The following is a 20991-nucleotide window of genomic DNA, read 5'->3' as shown; positions in this document are numbered from 1 at the left end:
AGGAGTGAGTGAATGAGTATGATTGACAGCGCTAAGACCCTCCAACTAGTTCTGATTGGTTGTTTTGCTCAGAACGGTGCATTACTATAACAAATAATAGTTTTCACAGATTGTCTCATAAACTGGCACAACATGGTGACACCTTTAACAAATATAGAAAAAACATTTTTTTATTAAAGCTATCTACTGCAGTTTGAATAAAATGCAACTACATAACATTTTTTGAGAAGTCTGGATTGCTTTATGTGTAGTTGCATATTGCTTTTGACTGTTGCTCTTGGGGAGAGACATTTCAGTATCTAAAACTAATAGAAAAAACCTATTTGCATACTGGATGTGGACTGTTGTATATTAAATTCATGAGCAGTAAATATTGTGCTAATTATCAGTATTGAACCAAAGAAGGCAAGCCTTTAAAATTGTGACACTTTTTATGGGTCAAATAGACTCAAAAAATTGTAACAGCAGCTGCGCAGGGGGGGTCCAATAAAATTTTTTGTCAGGGGGCCCACGATTCCTGGCGGAATCGTGGGCCACTTGGTCTTCCTTTAGGAGACCAAGTGCCTCCTAAAGGAATCGCAGCACCCCTCTTTTGTAAAAATTTCCACCAGCGCCCCCTGCCACCCTCTGAATGACCCCTGGGGGGGCGGTACCACCCCAGTTGAGAAACGCTATTCTAAAAAGTAAGCTAAAGAGTGACTAATAAACTAGAAACTCTGGATTTCAAGTTTGTTCTAATGATACAATTCTGTTGTGAATGTGGAACTTGACTGCAGCCCAGTCTCTGTGTTTTAGAGCTACCTGTTTTGCCTGGAGGCACGCATCACAGTCCCTTTTACCTGATATTTTTCAGCTTGTTATAAATTGAAACATGCTGTTTGACAGTCTTCACTTCATCTTTCCCCTTGCTTTTCACCTTCCCATTTTAAATAAAAATGTCTTTATTGAAGATAATGATGAAATACCTTCAATAAATATATTTATTGAAGATATTTCAATAAATATTGAAGATATTTATCTTCAATATTCTGTCCATATTTTGACAGAAATATGGATATAAAATGCTCTTTCTACCTTGCTTTTTCATTAAAGCACTTCAAAGATCTACCCACACTAATTGTGGTGGTCTGCTGTGAATCAGAAAGGATGATAAATATACACATATCTTTAACCCCTTAACCCACACCAGAACGCCCACGTGCGGTTTTTCCATTGTATTTTTTGAGACTGAGATTTAACTTTAAACTCTGCCGGTGTCCATTATGACACTTTTATTGGGCAGCCTAGACCCCTCCCCTTTTGATTGACACCTCATTTGACCAGTAATGTTATGAAATGGCTTTTTCCGAGCCAATATCAAGACAGCGACTTCAGCTCGTTTTGACATGCCTGTATTCTTTCTGGAATATTTTTGACTGGTCAACTCGGAGACTAAATCTAAAGCCACCGATGTTTCGCTAACATGTGTCCTGTCATAAGGATATAAGGCATTTTGGGGTTTGCTTTGAGATGAATCCACCAGCTACATGCATAACCAAGCGTAATCTGTGCGCCTTTGCTGCGTCAAAGTCAGGCTCTGTGCGCCCTCACGCATAACGATTTTTACAGGACTTTTTTTCACCAACAGAGAGTCATGGGGTCAGAACGTGTCAAAATTGGATGTGTTTCTTCAGCAGAACTTCACAACTCACAGGAGTGGATGATTATGGCCATAAGAGTGCTGACAAGTTTTGGATTTGAAAATATCAGAAAGCTTTAGTCGTCCACTACTACAGTCAGAGCAAGGGGGGGTAAAGCGTACCGAAAAGTGAGAATGGGGCTGAGGGGATGGGGCGAGAGGGGGGTTTGAAGAAGGAGAGTAGGTGGGGAGGCTAGCGTATCATTACAAGGGGGGTGCGAAGACGGAGAGAAGGTGAGGGTAGGGGTCTAGCGTATCGTTAGAGTGCAGGGCAGGACTGGGGGGTTAGCGTANGTTTACTTAAAAAAAAAGAAACCAAACAAGGCTATGATTTGCAACTTCCCTGAAATGGGCTCTAAAACTATTATGCATCTGCCTCATGTTGTTTTGGCCAGAGATTTACTGGTCATTGTCATGAATGTCACATAAAATGTGATCGGTCTCGAGGTGGAACGAGTGTTTGACGCACAGCTCTGGTGATTTTTAATAGCAAGAGTTGGGGAAGCAGTTTTATGTAATAATTACACATACAGGCGTAGTAAAACAAACACCCTCACTGAAATTTGGTTAACAGTTTTCACAGCTACCAACAGTCTTTTGGCATAATTAGGGCTGATATTTGACCACTTTTCTTATAAAAAATGATGGATGTCACTTAAATTGGCAGAGACCCAACTTTGAAGTAACAGGGCGTAACTATTAACAGGACTGATGTTGGACCCACTTCACAAGCTAAATGGTTACCTCACTGTTTAAGATCATTGTCTTCTTACAACATCCAGTTGTTTTAACTATCAGTGTTTAATTATAATGCTATCACAACATTGCACAGTTGTTAGTGTTGCAGGTTTACTGGAGTCCTCCAAGCAGAACTCTGGTTATTGTTGCCAAACTGCTGAATCTCTTCTAATAAAACCTTTCCCCAGAAGCCATTTGGCTTGTTAAAGAGGGCAGCAGCAAATTCCAGTACTTTTTTTGAACAAAGGCTTCTTTCTTTGCTAGCAACCTCTCAGTCTCTGATCGTATCAAACTTGTAGTTCTTAAAAATCATAAACAAATTCATTCACTCTGAGGGTGACGGTATTAATCAGATGGTTGAAACTTGGATGCAGTTGGTTGTTCTAACAGGAGAATGGTCCCAAACAAATCAAGCTTTGCCTGATGCCTGACATCAGTCTTACTGGAAATGTGTAGATTATTCTGAAAAACTGCATCCTTATCAACCTACTATTTCATTTAAATGTTCTTCACCAAAAATCCAGCCTGGATTATGCCAGATGTTTAACAGCTACAACATATGTGGTTGAGGTGCGGCTTGCCAAGACATTTACTCAAATAATACTAAAGCTATATTAACATATTTAAGCCTGTGTAATCATTCCAAGCTGGAATGATGATGATTAAAAGCGCAAATTAAATATATGTTCACCATGAGAATAAACTGCTGACTTAAACTGCAAACAAGTTAAGCTGAGAATCTCATTGAATTGAGTCTGGCTCCTTCAGAAAACTTGTAAGACTGTAGCTGAATGTGAAGCAACTGGGTGAAAACACCCTTAGAGCCCATTATGTATTTCTGAGAATTAGAGGATTTTCCCTCCTCTGCTTGGAAGCCCCAGGAGAGGGAGATCAAATACCACATAGTCTTACTCATCACTGATGGGAAGATGAAGCCTGACATTTACAAGCAGGTTGTTGTGACTTCAGCGCTGATGCAATGCACCTGACTGTTGAACTGAAGCTAAAAGCAAAACTTTAAATCGTTCAGCCGATCTGCATTCTGAACACGTCCTGTGCATAAGAACTCTGGAGAAAAACAACATGATCTGCTCAACTGGGTCAAATTTATTTTAAAGAGAGACTAGCCTGAACATATATCACTCGGAGCAGGATAGATCCTTTTTCGCGTTAGAAGATGTAAGCTGCATAGACATGGGATTTCAAGCAGAATGCCCTCTGGATCTACCTCAGCTGGAGATATTCAGGACATGTCTGTTTGAAGGAAACTGAGGTGATTAAAGCCCACCTGCCCTGGGAACATACCAAGGCAGAGAGGCATGTGGAATGGCTCGGTGTGGTTCAGCTGCAGCCTGGTTCTGTGTCAGCAGAAGAGAAATGGATGGATTAAGGAAGAAAACAGAACTCAGGCAACTTTTAGAGACAAAGGCACCCGGTTTGATTTAAAAGGCAAGAAAGCAAGCAAAGCAAGCAAAACTTTGGTAGTAGCGTCAGTGGAAGAAAGTCACAATACAGATTTTTATAGAATGCACATTGTGGTGTTAAATACTTCTGATCAAGATAAAAATAATCATTACCTTTAATTCATACTTGTAGAAGTTTAACACTGAAAAAAAAAAAAAAACATCTTACAAAGTAGTTTTAATCTTCTGAAAATAGAGTGGCAATTGAATCAATTTCACAAATGTCATCTGAAGACGCTTTACATAGAAGAAAGTCAATTTAACCTAGTTATCAAACAATGCAGTCAAATTCAGTTTATTATTCAAATTGGTTAAAAATAGTTTTCCATCACAGGAGACCTGGGAGATTGCATCGAGTCAAAAGTAGGAAGTTAGTGGTAGTGGTGGCTCCTTCAGTGGCTTCTTCTAGGAGAGAAACTCATCTTAACAGACAAAGGTGATTACTAACTACCATAGTTAGTTACATTGCCTTATATTTACTTGATTAACTTTAAAAAAAAAACAAAAAACAAAAAAAAAAATATATATATATATATATAGTTTTACTACACTGTACTTTTTATTTTAGAGTATTATAATACTTGAGAAAAACCTCTTGATAATCTCCTGACAGTGAATAACTTCACTGAATGAGGAACAAACATGTTTAAACCAAAAATGTACTTATTCTAAACCTGGAGCTTAAGTTAAAGTGAACCTTCTTGTTTGCACACAGTCTTTGTTGTTCTAAAGCTATTTCCTGTCTGCTGAACCGGTTATACTGCCATGTGGGAGTGAATATACCGTAAACACTATACATTGTAACTGGAAGCACTTTTACCCTTTTCTCATATATATCTATTGCCTACTGTAAGCTGCCGCAATGGGATAAATCTGGTTAAATAAAGGTTATTATTGATTTGTATTCATCTTTTCATTTTAGTCTATCAGACTTTGCACATAATTATGTTTTTTGTCTGGTGACATTATAAAATATCAAATCTGATCATTTACTCAGTAGGTTTTTTTTTTTTCAAGAATACTCCTGATGTACATTTATTTTACTTTGTGCTAGTCTCAATATAAACCCCCCGAAACTATGTTCAACTTTGTGTTTGTGAGATTTGGAGGTTGTAAATACTTTCACAAGGCCCTTTACACAGACATCCGTTTCCCTGAAGAAGGATTCCCTCTGTGACTTTATGAAATGTCACATGACTGGCATAATTAAATCGTTAGCTTCTTCCTTTTGATGTCTTAACTTTGCTTCACGTGCCTCACCAGACAAGCCTGAGAAAGTGACCTGGAACGTCCGTGTTTACGTACCTCTTTTAATCAGTCTATGTCCTCTATTATCGGGTACATTTTCCCTTCATTTCTCCTCCGCTGTTACATCTACAATCCAATTCCATTCCCAGCTCTGTCCTCATCACTCCTCTCCACTACTGCAGATCCATTAGGTAATGAACCAGCACAGTAAATCACTGCTACTGTACGTATGACTAAAAGCCTTACATAAAAAAAAAAAAAATTGCCCATGCTTGGCTAAATCAGCATTCTCCACAGCGATGCAGCATGATACAGGGTCTTACGTAAGGCAGGAAAAAAGGACCATGCTGTGCAAAGTCCTTCACCACAGGACAGGACACTTGTTAGTGGATCTTATGTCTCAACAGCACGGAGAGATGATTATGAGTGGGTCAATATTAGGAATCACTGGCTGTATTGATGTTCGGAGGCTGCTGGGAAGACTCGCCTCTTTCTCCTGCTGTTAAATCCAAGAATAGACAGGATGAACAACTTGTAGAGAAAGAATGGGTTTTAGATGGTCCTCTCGTCTATGTCCCTATAAACTCTCGGTAGATTTATACTCTCCTCCCAGTGTCCTCTATGTGAAGTGCAGCTGTGAGTGCGCATTCTTGGGAGCTCAGCTAACAGATCCCATCCTAAGATGTGACTGCTGTGTGCGCTTGGTGACATGGAACAGGTTGCTGGTATAGCTTTTCTTCAAACAGGGCTGAGAAAATATTAGCCAGCTGTTATGGGCCAGCTATGTTAGGAATGCATGTCTTTGAATGCAACCGCTCTTTGTAGGATTTTTATAACCTGAAGGCCACGTCGATGCTTTAGTATACCATAGCGTCGAGCCGGAGGAAACTACAATGAGATGGATATCTGCGTTGTCCACTGAAGTGTATGCTGGTTTTATTACACTGGGTGATGCTGGAACAATTGCCAGTTATGTTGTCCAGTCTCAAACTTATAGGTTTTGTTATGTTAATTTTGTGAGTCAAATTATACAAAGTCCAAGTACAGAGACATAAATACAGTATTGTAAATAAGATAAACTAAGCTTGTTGGACCTTCTGGACACACCCTGTAAATACCCCAACAAATTCAGGAGGGATTACGTGTCTAGGAATGAATAGCATGTCAGACAATGACGGACAGCTTAACATGCTTTGAAGAGCTTTGTGTCCATTTGATCCAACAATCTTTCTGAATAACATCTGGGAAAAAAAAGGTTGATGTTGTTAAAAGTGTAACAAACGAGATTCCTTATTTTGTGGGATAAAATGATTGAAAATAAATAAACTGATTATTTTGCCAAACCATCATATATATATATATATATATATATATATATATATATATATATATATAATCCCTCCAACAGTAAGAGTACCTGTAAAAATGAACTCTCCTCCACCATTATTAGATGGAGATGATTTCCCATGTGTACAAATGCAAAATGGTCTCTTTTCCAATTTCATACTTAATCAGCAGTTAATCAGTTCACATCTCCATATATAATTAAGTTTATTTGCAACAGTATTTTTCACTTTACTGTCACGCTATTACATAAATAACTTCCAAATAAAACATATACTTCAAAATAATAAAACAATCAAAATATATTAATAGATAACGGTAATTAGTATAGTTGTAGGCTCTTTGTAGCAGTACTGCATCATCATTAAACTCTGTGACAATATATTGTCGTGATATTGGCATTTGTCCTCTGCGTGGCTCTTGGGAACTGAGAGTTATCTTTTAAGCTAAAATCATCACTTTAATGCATTTTTTATTATTATTCCAAGTCGGTCCACCAGGCAGGGTTTATAAACTGAGTTAGAATTTATATTTTTAAAATAGCATTCATTATCGCTATACTTGAAACAAAGGCAAATAAAGTAAAAACACTTTCCAGCATACTCTCAAGGGCTTCTATTCCCATGTTTGTAATAAGAAAATAGTAATATTAAATATTCTTTTCTATTTCATATTTTCTCAATGTGAAGGTAAAGCTGAGACTATGATTATTGTTTTTATCTTGCACAAGTTCATAATATAGTCCAGGTGAACATGGTCTCCCTCCAACATGTTTTAGACACAGAATCCAGAATTGCATGCTTTGCTTATTTAGGAGGGGGCTTGCCCAGGGCGTCATCCACGCAAGAACCGCACTTATCTTACACTTCTCAGTTCCATGAGTGCATTTAATGTGATGTTAAGATGTTAGCAGCAGCAAACTGATTTACACAATCTAGATCTTCCCAAAGAAACTTAGTTATTAATATTTTAAGCGCAGCTACAGTTTTAGGGTTTGCTATGAGTCACCCAGCCTCATGATAAAATCACTTTTAACTTTCTTTAAAGCAGTCCCGCGGGCCCCCAGCAGACCTACGCGATTAGTCAACCAAGTCTTTTCATTTTAACTGAGGTGGAGAGCCTGGCAGGGGAGGAGGCAGGGAGGAAAAGAGAGGAGGGGGCTGTATTTGGAGAAGAGGGGGTCACCTTTTGTGCAAATATATCAACCAACTAGACTGCCACTCGAATCAGGTTTCTGAGAGAGAGAGAGAGAGAGAAAGAGAAACACAGAGAGAGAGAGAGGAGGATAGAGAGAGAGGCGTTCATTTCGCAGGGAGAGAGAGATACGGAGAGGGAAAACATCGTTGGAGCATTGAAAGAAGCGAAAGACTTACTACTGGGTCAGATTTACAGACTCTTCATCCCCCCCCAAAATAAATAAAAACAAAGTGAGCACTTTGTTAAAAAAAATAAATAAAAAAAGTTGAAGACGCAGTCATGGCCGGGATAAGGTTGGGACGCAGAATACCGCTGTGCACCTTGCTCCTCTGGATAATTCAAGGTAAGTCCGCTACTTTAAAAAAAACAACAACAAACTTTAACTTGATGTGAACTGGTGCAGGTTGGATTTTCGTGCCTGCAGGCTGTAAGTTCCCCACTTCTCTGCTCCACTGACTCCGACTTTGAGAGCGACACCGAACCTGTCTGTACACGCCGCGTTGCGTTTCGCCCGCGGTTTGTGGCAACTTCTTTTCCGCTCGCTGTGGTTTGATTCGGTTCCCAGTTTCTCACTGTTAAGTAACCTGTTCGGTTTTGGAGTTTATACAAAAGACAAAAAGAACAAGTGGAGAAGCAGGCACATCTGTGCGCTGAACGGAATTCGTTTATTTCCACTCGGAATTGGCAATAAAAAGTAGCTGCAGTTGCGCAGCCGCTGAGCGTGAAGTGATTGGTTGAAGTGTGAAAGGTGACTCTCGGTGGAAGTGGTTGGAGTTTTCGCATGCTACTCCTGCTACTTCAGAGGGCTTCAGTCAATGAACACCTAGTAGTGTCTAAATTAAAAAACAACAACAACATAATGTTGTATAAATGTTTTTTTTTTAATCACTCATAATTTTTAATTGCTAAAAAAGTACCACAAACCCATAAAGAAAATACTCCCAAATCCTAAAATCTCCTCAGTAAATCTCTCCCTTCGGATTTAGAAGTCCCTTTCATTGTGAAGACCATACCTCTGGATCAAGATCAGGCTGTTTTCCAGCTCTTTGATGTCTGATCTTTGGGATTTATGTCTCCCTTGCTGGCACTGAGCCTCCACCCTCAGCTCTGCTTTGGTGCTGCCAGAAACACTTAGTAGTTCTAAAATCCAACCTGTATTTCTGTATCAAACAAACTTTGGTCATGGTTTACCCATAGAAGACTATTTATATAGTGCGCTTGATGCTCATCTTTAATGGTCCAGTTGTTATTTTTGTTGTCTTTTTATCATTTGTTGTTCATACATTTGTTGTGATGATTAATTTTCTTTTTTAATCATCACAATAATCTAGAATCCTTGCATGCAGATTGCTTAGTTCCATTTGTATGATATTGAAATATATGTAAACGCACACACACACACATACAGAATCCTGGAAGTTGAGAATTACAGCCCTGCCTTTTACCTTTTTGGAGGGAGGGGGAGAAGGGTGGAGCCTGAGTCTCTTTCTGTGCTTTTCTTCCTTCACCAGCAGCTCTGACTCACAGCAGACATTTAAACCTGAACTATGGTGCCTTGTGAAAGTATTCACACCCCATGGCCTTTCACACATATTGCAGCATTTATTATTTAGTGTGATAGCTCAAATATAAATTAGCACATATTTATGGAGTAGTTTTCAACATTTTCACTAGCAAATCTGAAAAGTGTGGTGTGTATTTAGACTTGCAGTTGTCAACTAGTACTTGGTATTTTCCCTATTCTCCGTTGGATTTGTATGTAGCTCCACCTATCTTTCCTTTTGACAAGCTGCCCTTTACTTACTGAAGAAAACAATCCCAAAGCATGATACTGCCACTACAGCAATACAAAGGCGTATTAATGAGGGCTGTGTTTCACCTGGGGAAAGTTCCATCTGCCAAAGACAGAAATTGAATTCAACCTCAACAACCTGAGCTAACTGTGTCACTTTCAGTGCTTTTTCTTTTTGTTGCTTCCTTTCTGTATCCACCTCAATGTTGCTTTTGGTTTTCTCAGTTCTCGTTCTTTTTCATTCTACTATTTTTTAAATATCCTGGTTGGGTCTGTTGTTTGGAAGTGACAAAGTTATCATGCGCTGCTGTTTCCCTACCTTTAGCCTACAGTCCAACCCATAATGTGCCCTGTAATTGATAGAACTGGGTGTAGTGTGCAGCATATCACACAGCTGCGCTGCGGTGATTAAAAGGCTTGGTTCCAGGTGCAAAGAGCTTATCTCCGCCCAGTTCTCCCCCCCATCCCTCCCTCCATCCATGCTGTCCCACACCCTGGAAATGCTGCTCTAAAGAAGAAAAAAAAAACAGATTTTGTCTTCTTCTTTTTGGGAATCTCATATTTTTCAGTCTCCCTTGAGCATCTTTTTTTTGTCTAACAATAGCAGCTCTTGTTGACTTTCACAGGTTGCTGGTCTCATGCTTGCTGCTTCGAACTATGTCAATGTTGAGCACAGATGAGAAAAAAAAATACAAACACAGACCACCCAGATGTTTTCTGTCACTTAAGTGGGTTAAAAACTCTGTCAGTAATTCATGAAAGAAAGCTTTTACTACCTAGTCATTCTTGTTCATTAAAGCACCAACTACTGGCTGCTGAGCTCTGTGTCTCTACCCATTACAAGATTAAAGACCAAATAGGCATAAAGTTATTTTGGTATGAACAAAAAATACCACAGTACTTTAGTGTGTGCACTGAGATATAATGATGAAAAACTGACTTATTTAAGGTAAAAAAAAGGTCTCTATTGCTGCTAAATTATATGTTGATATAATACAAAATATATTTCTTCTTTTTATCAGCTCCTATCAGTGATCTGTCACATACAGTACTGAAAAAATCCCCCTTCTTTAGATCTAGACATTTTAGTAAACTGTGTAGTTCTGAAACTACATTTGTAAGAAAAGAAAAATAAAATTGTATATCATTGCATAGCAATGATAGTAGAGATTTTTAAAATATAACAGTGAGGGACCAAAAGGGAGCACATTAAGCAAAAACAGCAATGGCTCCAAAACTGAACCCTGTAGAACACCAAATTGAGCAAGATTTGAATTTGATTTGTAAGTAGGTAGCCAGGAAGATTAATCTGTTGGTATGAGGACAACCATTTTAAAGCAAAACCTGAAACACCATTAAATATTTAGCCTTTTTACCAGAGATGGATGATTAATAATATTAAAAGCTGAGGACTGAGGAAAATGTACCTGCATTGCTCTGCATCAAAATATCATGTGAGACTCTAAGAAGAAACATTTCAGTTGAATGGGATTTACAAAAACCTGCCTGAAAGTAGTCCAGAATACTATACTGATCAAGAGAAGTGGTTATCTACTTGACTACAACCTTCTCTAAAATCTTGGGCAGGAAAGGAAGCTTTGAGATGGGTTTGTAACAGCTGAAAAGAGAAGAATCCAAACCAACATTGGGTGTAAAGAATCATTTTGACAAGGCTCCGTTCAGATCAAGGTGTCGGCCTCTGACACATAGAGTTGGCCTATGTCTAAGGCTGCCTTAATTCCCCATACTCATTTCCTCTCTGTTTAATTTCTGTTCCCTCTGCCAGCGACGCATCAGAAGTGCACCCCCTGCAGCCGTGGGTAATTATTATGGTATTAGGCCAGAAAAAGAGTCATTTAAGCCAAAGGAAGATAAAATCCAGTGGACCTCCTTTAACAGCTGCCCTGGGGCACTTTGGGTCTCAGGTTTGTAAAGCCACACACTGAGGTATGCACAGATGTCATCTACTCAGTGATCTATAGCTGTGCAGGCACGCAACCTTTAATTGTCATGCGAACACATATATAACTAATGGGGATTCCTCATGTTAAGCAATATCTAAAACCGTATAGCTGAATTGTCAGTGGCACAATGCTTGGCAATGCATGGGCAAGTTGGCCCCTTCTAATCCATAACAAAAATATCCACTCTACTCGAACTTTTTTAACAATTTGTCCAGAGGCAGTGGAATAGTTTAGATGAAAGCATATTCATTTGTTAGAATGGCCTAATCAAATCCCACACCTAAACCCAGGTAGGAATTTGTGTCACATATATTCTCTGTCCAGTCTTACTGAGCTTAAACTTTTTTGGAAGGAAAAATAGGCATACATTTCAGTCTCTAGATGTGTAAAGCTGGTGGAGACATACCCCAAAACACTCAGAGCTGTAATTGCAGCGAAAGGTTCGTCTACAATGTGTTGAATCTGGGGATGAAAAGAAATGCAAAACTGTGGAACATCAATGTAAATCCATAAAACCTCCACTTCAAGACAGTACTCTACTTTGAGTTGGTCTATCAATAAAATCTCAGTAAAGTACTTTGAAATTAGTACTGTGAAAATGTTTAAGGAAGTGGTATGAATTTGCAAGGGACTGTAACTGAATTTTGAGTTAGTCACTGCTTGGAAATGCAAGCACAAGTTTGCCCCCTCTGTGATTTGGGTCTGTAGGGGGAGTAGGGATTGAAACGGAGGTTTCAGAATGGTTGTGTTTGAGGATAAGTGTGACTGAGATAATGACTGAGTAAATCACTGAGTTGGAATAAGTGGCATTCCTCTGAGCATGCTGTTACCTGCCATGTAATATGTGTTTTAGTTTGTCATCAGCTCAGACTCTACAGAAAGAGGGCTTCTTTTTTCACTATATAGCCCCCTCCAACCACATTTCTTAGGTAGTAATCCATGCACAAACAAGCATCCACAATGTACTGTTTATCTCCCCCATTGACGTAGTATTATAGATAAGAGGATGTTTTAAGTAAGGTTTAAAAAAAAAAAAAAACTCTGAAAAGCTCTGAAGTCCATTTAAAATGTCCAGTGCAGTTTGTGATTTCCTCTGAACACCATTTAAGCAATTTCATCAAAGTGACAGAACACTGATGTTGGTGGGTGAGCTGGCAGCAAGCCCCAGACATCTGGGCATCAGTACATGGTACAGTGCACACACGTGCTTAATTCTCCAAAGTTGGTTAATAGGCTGAATGTGGTTCAGAGAGCAGATGAAAGAAAGTTTTCCTCTTCATTTTTTTTTCTTTTCTTACAGGCTTGGAGGCTTAAAGCTGCAGTATGTAACTTTTATTAATGTTGAAATTATTATCTTTATGTTGTGAGAGTATACTATAAGACATACAGTCTGTGACACAAATCAATCACTCTTGTGCACTTGTCATTCACCCCCTTCCCTTGTTCTCTGCTAGGCTACAGCGAGTTCACCAAAATGTAGCCTTCCACGAATGCTAGGGTCAGTTGGCATGGTCAAGGATGACATTGGAACTGTGAGTTGTTTCCCCACCATTAGCACAATTAGCAGCGTACATGAGCATGATTGACAGTGCTAAGACCCTCCTCCTGTCTCTTGTTGTGGTGTATTTCTTCAGACGGTGGAGCAGCTTGATCTTTTCACAGATGTTACTGTCACGACATGGTGACTGTTTTAACAAAAATGGAAAAAACATATTTTTGTAAAAGTTGTGTACTAAAGAGGTGATTACACAAGCCTCCACAAGTTTAATCTACAGGTGGAACTCGCCAGATTATCTTTGTCAATGTTCACCGTCACTGTCCTTATCATCCCATCTGATCCGTCCCTTTATTTTTGTTTTTTTCTCTGTCTGTTTATGCTGTTTCCATTATGATGAGAGATTTACTGCACTTATCTTTTTTCCTATTGTTGCTACGTGCAATCGCTTGCTGTAATTTAACATGTAGCCTTTGCCTGTACAAACTGCTGTGCTCTAATGTGTGGCTAACTGTTAATGACCCCGCCAAGCTTCAGGAAGAGAGCCTGCTGGTTTTCAGAGGGCGCCGGGTCTGTTTGCTTTTACGCCCGTCCCTAGAGCCCTTTCACAATGGATTTATGTACCACTATTAATGATTTTTCAAATAACACTGACCATCCTTCCCCCTACTTGACCTGCCCACTTGTTTTTCATTATGAAAAGCACTTTGTCTACTTTTGTATCCATCAACGCCATGGTCGGTATTTCAATTGGGTTTTTACCGCCCACATTTCTTCATGTTTTGTAGAGCACAAAACAATATTGAAAAATATAAAGAAAGTATTTCTGAAACAAAAAAAGCTTTTTGACTCATGCCCACAAAAAAAAAAAAAAAACACCATACATTATGTGGTAATGGGTTGTCTGAAACCTCACTGTCTGATTCTCCCATGTTAATATATTAATTGCTTGATAAACATATTTTCCACATCCACTGAAAAACGTCCTTTCTGCTGGAATCAATTGTGACCAGAGAAGGATGAAACGAAGACATATTGAAGCCAGGAACAACGTAAGCCAGAGGAAAGAAAAAAACAACAGTTTATGACTCGACCATTAGAGATGGTTCAAGAAAAGTCAGACTGCATTGGCGACTGTAGCTGTTGTTTATGAGCTGGATAAAATGTATCCATTGTTTATCTGAATCTGAACCAAATGAAGGAGAGAACGTTTTACCTCGGATCCATCTGTAGTAAAACATATTTTATCTTACGACCGACAGATGAGTCGTGTTAGCTTGAAGCACCTGCTATGGCTAAATTACATGTTCTGGCTAAAGTAAATTGACAAATGGATCATTGAGGGTGTGGCAGACAATGTCTTTGGCTTAACGCTACATTCTTGATGAACTGTTAAATGTTGATTATGTGGAGAAAGATGAGATGAATCTATCTGTAATGTAAAATGTTTCGGTGACAGTAGTTTGGAGTGTTGTGTGGGCACAAAAGTAAGAACTGGATCAAAAACTGCAACATTTCAACCTAAATAATGCCAGAATTTCAGTGTTTCAAATGAAGAGTTTTTGTCCCTGCTGACGTAAAATACAAGAAGACTGCATTTGCCACAGAACACTTTTGAATCTCTCCAAAAGATACTGATTTGTTGAGTCTCTAAAATAATTTTCTCAACTTTTTCAACCCTTCTGAATAAATCACCTTCAAAATCATAAACCCAAATTCACTACTTGTGCCTTTGGTGTTTCAGACCTGACATTATGTCTTAATGACAACTTGCAGTGGTGTTCTGGTGCTGCTTTTCTTTCTTTCAAGCTGTTGTTTTTGAAAATCAACATAGCTATTGAAAGCTATCAGCCCACAAAAAGGGAAAAAAAATGCCCTTTAATTGCTTGAAAACTAACATGCATTGTTGAAAAATGAAAAATGGAAAGGTGAGGTGAATAAGAGGCTTCAAAAATTGCTGAGCGTTGTTTTTTTGTTTTTTTTCCTGCTTTGAAGCAGTGCTGCCGTGAAATTAGTGGGAGTTGCTTCCAGGGAAGGAAGGAAGCAGGGTGGAAGGGATGGACATGGTTACATTAAGGAGTGGGATGAGAGAGTGATTAGAGCAGAGCTACTGTGGACTTTTATTGTTCTCGTCTCGGGGGAGGAAGTTGGTGTGTTGATGTGTAATTTTGAATGCAGCCTTGAAAAGAGACTCCATGTCTCTGCATGTGTGTCCTTGCTGCTGCAGTTGGCAAATTGGGTTGGGGGGTGGGCGATGCAGCTTGGGATGGAACAAAATTGAAAATTCACAAAGCTCTTTCAGGATACGGGGTTAAGAGCCAGCCCATTTAGATAGAGCGTGCAACAGAAAGATGAGAGGAAGAACCTCTGTGCCTCAGTCCATTTTTCAATAGAATACACAAAGAAAGGCAGGATTTGCTTGAGCTCTTTCAACAATTCCATATTTAACCCAGACGCATAAAACCGAGAGGTAAAATACGATGATTTTGTTGGGATTTTCAGTACTTAATTCATGTCGTTGCCATTTAATTTAATCAAATATTATTAAAAATAAATCTACGGCTGCAGGAATAAAGATACGACAGGCTGGATAACGACAGGATTGAGGAATACCAATTAAGAACGGGGAATGCCATGCAGAATCCCTGGATCTGTGGCCAAGGAGATCATTTTCCTGGCAAGCAGAGAAGAAATCCTAACCCCTGTGCCCCTCCAACCCTAAACCCACCATCTGACTGCTGGCTGGTAGAGGGCCCGCTGGGAGCCCCGCAAGCTGTTGCCTCTCAGACATCAACAGTTGCCTCAGCAGCAGTTGTTGAATGCATCCCTCGATTGAAGCCACACAACAGCCACTTTCTTTTAGCACGTACAGAAACACACACTGGGGTTTCATTAGCACCTTCTGTCTTTCCACATTGCTGGTTTTGACTTGTGTGTGAAAGACAAAACACTCAAATGCACAATTCTAACTCACAATTCAGTTTTTCTCCCCGCTATTACTTTAAGAATTGGCTTGAGATGTACCCATCTATCATTTTATAGCCAATCGCTTATTTTGTAAACCTGAGTTCAATGTCTTTTTAAGGAAATATGAAGATATCTTTTTGTCCTAATTTCTTGATAAGCTGAGCATAGAAATATTTTAGTATTAAAATATTTTTCCTAAAATGAAGTCTTACAATTTCAGTTCTAATCCAGGGCGGCAAAATCCCAAGAAAAAAACAAAACAAAACCATTATAGCAAAATCTAGACTTATTTCATGTGACTGAGGTCAAACTGTTATGTTCACAGCCAAACAGACTTTAAAAAGAAACTGGAAGAAGTTAAAAGAAAATTAACAATATAAAAAAATCTAAGAAAGAAGTGGCAGCAATTTATCCAGAAGTTAATATAAATGAACCACTGTTATAATATTTATTATTCTTTCAAAAAACAAAGACAATGTCACACCTAAAAATCACATGAATTTCTCTTTCTTTTACACAGTTTTTCATGGCCAGTTTTCCGTATGTCAGAGCACTCCTGATGAGACCTCAACTTTAATCTAGTTAATGGTTAAGCTTCTGCGTTAACCTCCCCAGTGAGGCTGGTCACTGTTTGACAATGAGATCTTATTGCTTTAACTGGGCCAGGGGGACCCGGGAGACAAGCAAGGCAACATTAATCCTCTGCGGTAGAAAGGAAAAGGAGGGGAGTGCTAGTTGTAGTGTTTGTGTGTGAGGAACAGAGGTGGAGTGTGTATATATATATATATATATATATATATGTGTGTGTGTGTGTGTGTGTGTGTGTGTGTGTGCTGCATCACTTGCATGCAATTGTTTGCTTTTGAAGTTCATAGTTTCCTGTGACTTGATGCATGTTAGTGAGGAAGGGGTTGCACCTGAAGTCATGTGAGAACAAGTCAGCAGCAGCATTGACCAAATCTAGTATCAGTTTTCTGGCCTTTGACTCAGTCCTGTAGCCTGAGGAGATAACTCACCTTTGTTTTATGGATTTTTTTTTTTCTTACCAGAGCCCCTCTAAAACTATAGGCAAAGACTTCAATTTCCTTTGCTGCTTTCTGCTTGTGTGAACTTGACTTTGAAAGAGAAGAGTTCCTATGCTCTGAATGTTAATTTTCTCCTCAAGTCACACCATGTTCCTAACTTTAGAGCAAGTCTTTTTGCTCTAAAGTTTTTTTTCTTCTCCTTAGGAAGTTTTTCACTCTCCATCCTCTTCATATGAAGATTTCTGTCAATCACAGTTTTGATATGCTTCAGTGATTAGAATTTGGTGGTTACTTTTGTAAAGTCTATTCTAATTTCTGTTTAGGGACTCGTATTATATTAGAAGATATATCAGTCTTCTACCTTCTGTTATTGGTCATTAAGTTTGTCTGTTAGAACCAGATGTGACATGATGGTGTGTTTTAGAGCTGTTGCTGTAAAACGGGGTTTTACTATTTTGAAACAACAAAATTATTCCAGAGGTTACATTTTTAATTCTCTTCACCGTCATTATTAAACTACAGCCTGTATTTGTATTTTCTAAAAAAAAAAAAACACACATTCAGCATATTCTATGATTCACGGAAATTAAAAAATTAAAATGATAGAGTAGAACTTTGTATTATGCTTTAAGTCTTGCTCTCTCTTGCTGTCTCGCAGCCTGAATAAACCATAGAGATGTCTTGACGTACTGTGGCTTCTTGCATTTTTTGTTCTTCTTCTGAAGAGCTTTGAACCTTCTCAGTATTAGCACCCACATTGAAATGTAACGTTTAATGTGACCTTGTAGTTGCACGTTCATGGATTAAAAAAAAAAAGATGGGATTTTTTTGTACTTCCTGCTTTCCAGTCAGGGCTGATAATGCTGAAGATAATTCCATTTAAGCCAATAGAGAATTTACTTCCTAACTGGGCTATTTGGTGTTTCTCCCCTTTGAGTAAAAATTAATTCAATTATTAACTTACTTATCACATAAATAAGCTCAAAGATGCTTGTTCCACCGACATTTACAGCTAATGTTACATTTACTGTATTTATAATATTGAGTCCTTTAGGCTAAGTAACAGATACTGTGTGTTATGCATTATTTTCATTTTTTCGTGTTATTTGTGGGCATATTTCTGTCATAGAAGTAGAGTCAAATTTATTTCTGTCATTTCTTTTGTCCATTTAGTGGAAAAATATTACAAGCTTCCATCGGGCCAATATGAATATTTAATTCAAAATCAATAGCTTTCCCTTGTGTTATGACTCCATCAGACTAAATGACTCCCGATTACATGTCTGCAGTGCAGAAAAACACATGTGATGGATAGTTATTGTTACAAAGTACTCAACTGGTTTAGAGACTTGTTATTAGGAACTAGAGTAATTACTTTCCAAATCTTTGCCTTGAGAGCATCTTGCGTTTTGCTCCTGCGGCTTGTTGCAACATTATGATCAAATGTTCTAAATAAGGTTTGAATGTTTTTTAAGTGGAAGTGGGAATATTGTATGCTGTGCTTGTAAAGTTTGGGAAGGGTATGTGCTCGCTGCCACATTGTGTCCTGAGAGAGGTGTGAAGGTCCGGGACAGCTGAGTGGATCCCTTTGATCCGGTTCCCTACACACATACACACTCGTTTTGAAGATTGTGTTTGTGGAGAATGATTACAGATGCACCAACTACTCGTGTCAATTAGCAGCCCAGGCGTTTGCACTGCTCGTTGTGTCGCTCCGTATTCCTGTGAATTGAAAGCAGTGTGTGATGGGGGGTGAGGGTGGGGACGGGTTAATGACACAGGCAGAGAGGACACATGTTTAATAATAAGTCCTGACAAAGAGGGACAAGCAGAGGGGAGGGTTTGCAGCACGGTGGGAGGATGATGGAGCATTTAACGTGTCACCGCTTTTCATTATGTCTCACTTCTAGTTAGAGCTAGAAATCAATATCCTTATAGAAATGAAAATATTTTAACAAGGCTTAATTATAATAATAAGGAATTTATAGGACTGAAGAAACAATCAGAGTAATTTGGATTTATCTGTATATACAATTAAGGCTGAAAGGTAAATTTGGAAGCGTATTTGCTGAAGCTCAAATGGTAACATCAATAATAATTGACCAAACATTTCAAAGGAAATGTACTAAAGATAGAATGAAGCAAACTAAAGCAGAACACAGCGAAAAATGCTGAGCTTCAGCAGACGGTTGTTGAAGAGTACAGATTAGCTGAAAGACTGTTTTAAGAAAAAAACATTGAAAACCACAAAACACTAAGAATTCAAAGCAGGCAGATGACCAAAGAAGAAAAACTAAAAATCTAAAGGATTAAATCCATTGACTGAGTTAAAAAGGTGTGTTTGAGAACCAAACATAGAAGACTTGTTAAATCCTGAAAAAACAGCATTTTACCTGTAATTAGCGAAATCTAACTATACTAGATTATATGGTATGCTAACAGCAAGTATTATTTGCTAAAATACTATCATTGGCTAAGGTGCTAGGCCCTGCATGTTGGGTAGCTAACAGGTTGGCAACTAACTTTTCTCTACTACCATATCATTTGTTTTGTAAAATGTGGAAGCAAATGTAAGACAGGAAAGTAAACTGATTATTTATGCAACTATGTGGTTGAATACACCATCATTTTGCTTCAACTAATTATTTATTAGCAGACCTGCAACAATCATTTTTTCCCCTACATAAATCACATGTTTGTTGAAATTGTTTAAGTCAAACTGCATTTCAGTCCAATTGTATATTTAATGAGTCAGATGACTGAGTTAAAAACAGACATGAAAGAAAGCAGAATTCTCTTAAGTTCATTGTCAAAAACAAAGTTATTATTTAATCTCTTAATATGAATCAGCTTGTACTTCCATAGTACAGTTATACATTAAACTGTGATGGAACTGATGTATGAGTTAAATTACTGAAATAAACTTTCAAATATAACTTTTCAAGTGAACCTGTATTTTCCTGTGTATATTTTCAGCTAAGCCCTCCTCTGTTTGCACCTGAACAATGCTACATTGTAAGGGCATTCCATCAGTCTGTTGGAATGCAGGTATTAAAACTGGGCTGATTACACACATTGCACAGACAGACATAGGAGGGTTTAGTTGGGGGGGGCAAGGAAAGGAACGGGAGAGGAGGTGCAGAGAGAAGGGAGTGAAGGAAGGCAGCATGAAAGGGAGAGCCCGATGAAAGATTGTACTTGGTACTACTCAAACTTCATGTGCAATTATGCACACATGGTTGGATACTTGTATGCATGTAAGAACGTGTGCGAGGACAGATCTGTAGCTGCAGGTGTGGGGTTTTACAGATGTTTGCTTGAAATGTTTACTGCCTTAATGTAACTAACACCAGTCATATATGTTTGTGTGTGCTAGAGAGAGAAAGAGAGGAAGAGAGAGAGAGAGGGAGTAAGAAATGGAGAGAGAGACAAAGGGGAGTGTTAGAGTTGGTGTGGAACCAGACTTTGCTGCGTGTGTGGGCATTCGTCACTTGGGGCAGTCAGGGCTGTTAAAAGCATGTGAACATGGAACCCCAACACAACCTGGAATCCGGACTTAACAGAGGTTATAAATAAGTGTGTGTGCGATTGTGTGTGCGTGTGTGTGTGTGTCCAATCCCACTTCAAGAGGGAGTACCAGTGAGCGATAGGACAGCAGTAGGTTTGCTCTAAAGCCAATTCTTTGCTGACTGCACAAGAACAGAACAACCTCTTTTTCTTTTTTTTTCTTTGATTTGCTTTTGTCATTATGTCTCATTGGCTTTGTCTTTGTCTATGCATTGCCTCATTCCCATAAAAAAAAACAACTGATTATTAAAAATGTTTGCAAGTTCAAATGTTGATTATTTTATTTTTTACGTGTTAGCAAAAATAAGCTGCACTAACTTAGATTATCTTAGCACCTTGTAGCTACATTGCTTGTTTGCTTGTACCATTCTGTGGCCTCTCGCTTAACAGCTGGTGATATATAATCCAGGCTGTCAGAGTTAAACCTGTTCTCCTTGGCGAGGATGTTGGTGAAGTAAAGCTGGCCAAAAAAAATCGACCATTGAGGGTCCACACCCTTTTCAGGAGCCCTTC

At 38.7% G+C, this 20991-nt stretch overlaps 1 protein-coding gene across 3 annotated transcripts in view; it reads left to right on the top strand.

The window, feature by feature from the left end:
- Window positions 1-7917: 7917 nt before the first annotated feature.
- The window catches only part of bcam (basal cell adhesion molecule (Lutheran blood group)), a 66385-nt gene continuing 53311 nt past the window's right edge, over window positions 7918-20991 (top strand). For all 3 annotated transcript variants that reach the window (XM_015016465.1, XM_015016464.1, XM_015016463.1), the window contains exon 1: window positions 7918-8011. In XM_015016465.1, coding sequence (XP_014871951.1) covers window positions 7948-8011 — 64 coding nt within the window. In that variant the 5' untranslated portion in view covers window positions 7918-7947. The remainder of the gene's footprint in view (window positions 8012-20991) is intronic.

Source organism: Poecilia latipinna, unplaced genomic scaffold (assembly GCF_001443285.1).
Source record: "Poecilia latipinna isolate Pla-1442-1.1 unplaced genomic scaffold, P_latipinna-1.0 Scaffold2022, whole genome shotgun sequence".
Lineage (NCBI taxonomy): Eukaryota > Metazoa > Chordata > Actinopteri > Cyprinodontiformes > Poeciliidae > Poecilia > Poecilia latipinna.
Note: the sequence above shows the minus strand (reverse complement) of the source record. Positions and strands in the feature narration are given on the sequence as shown.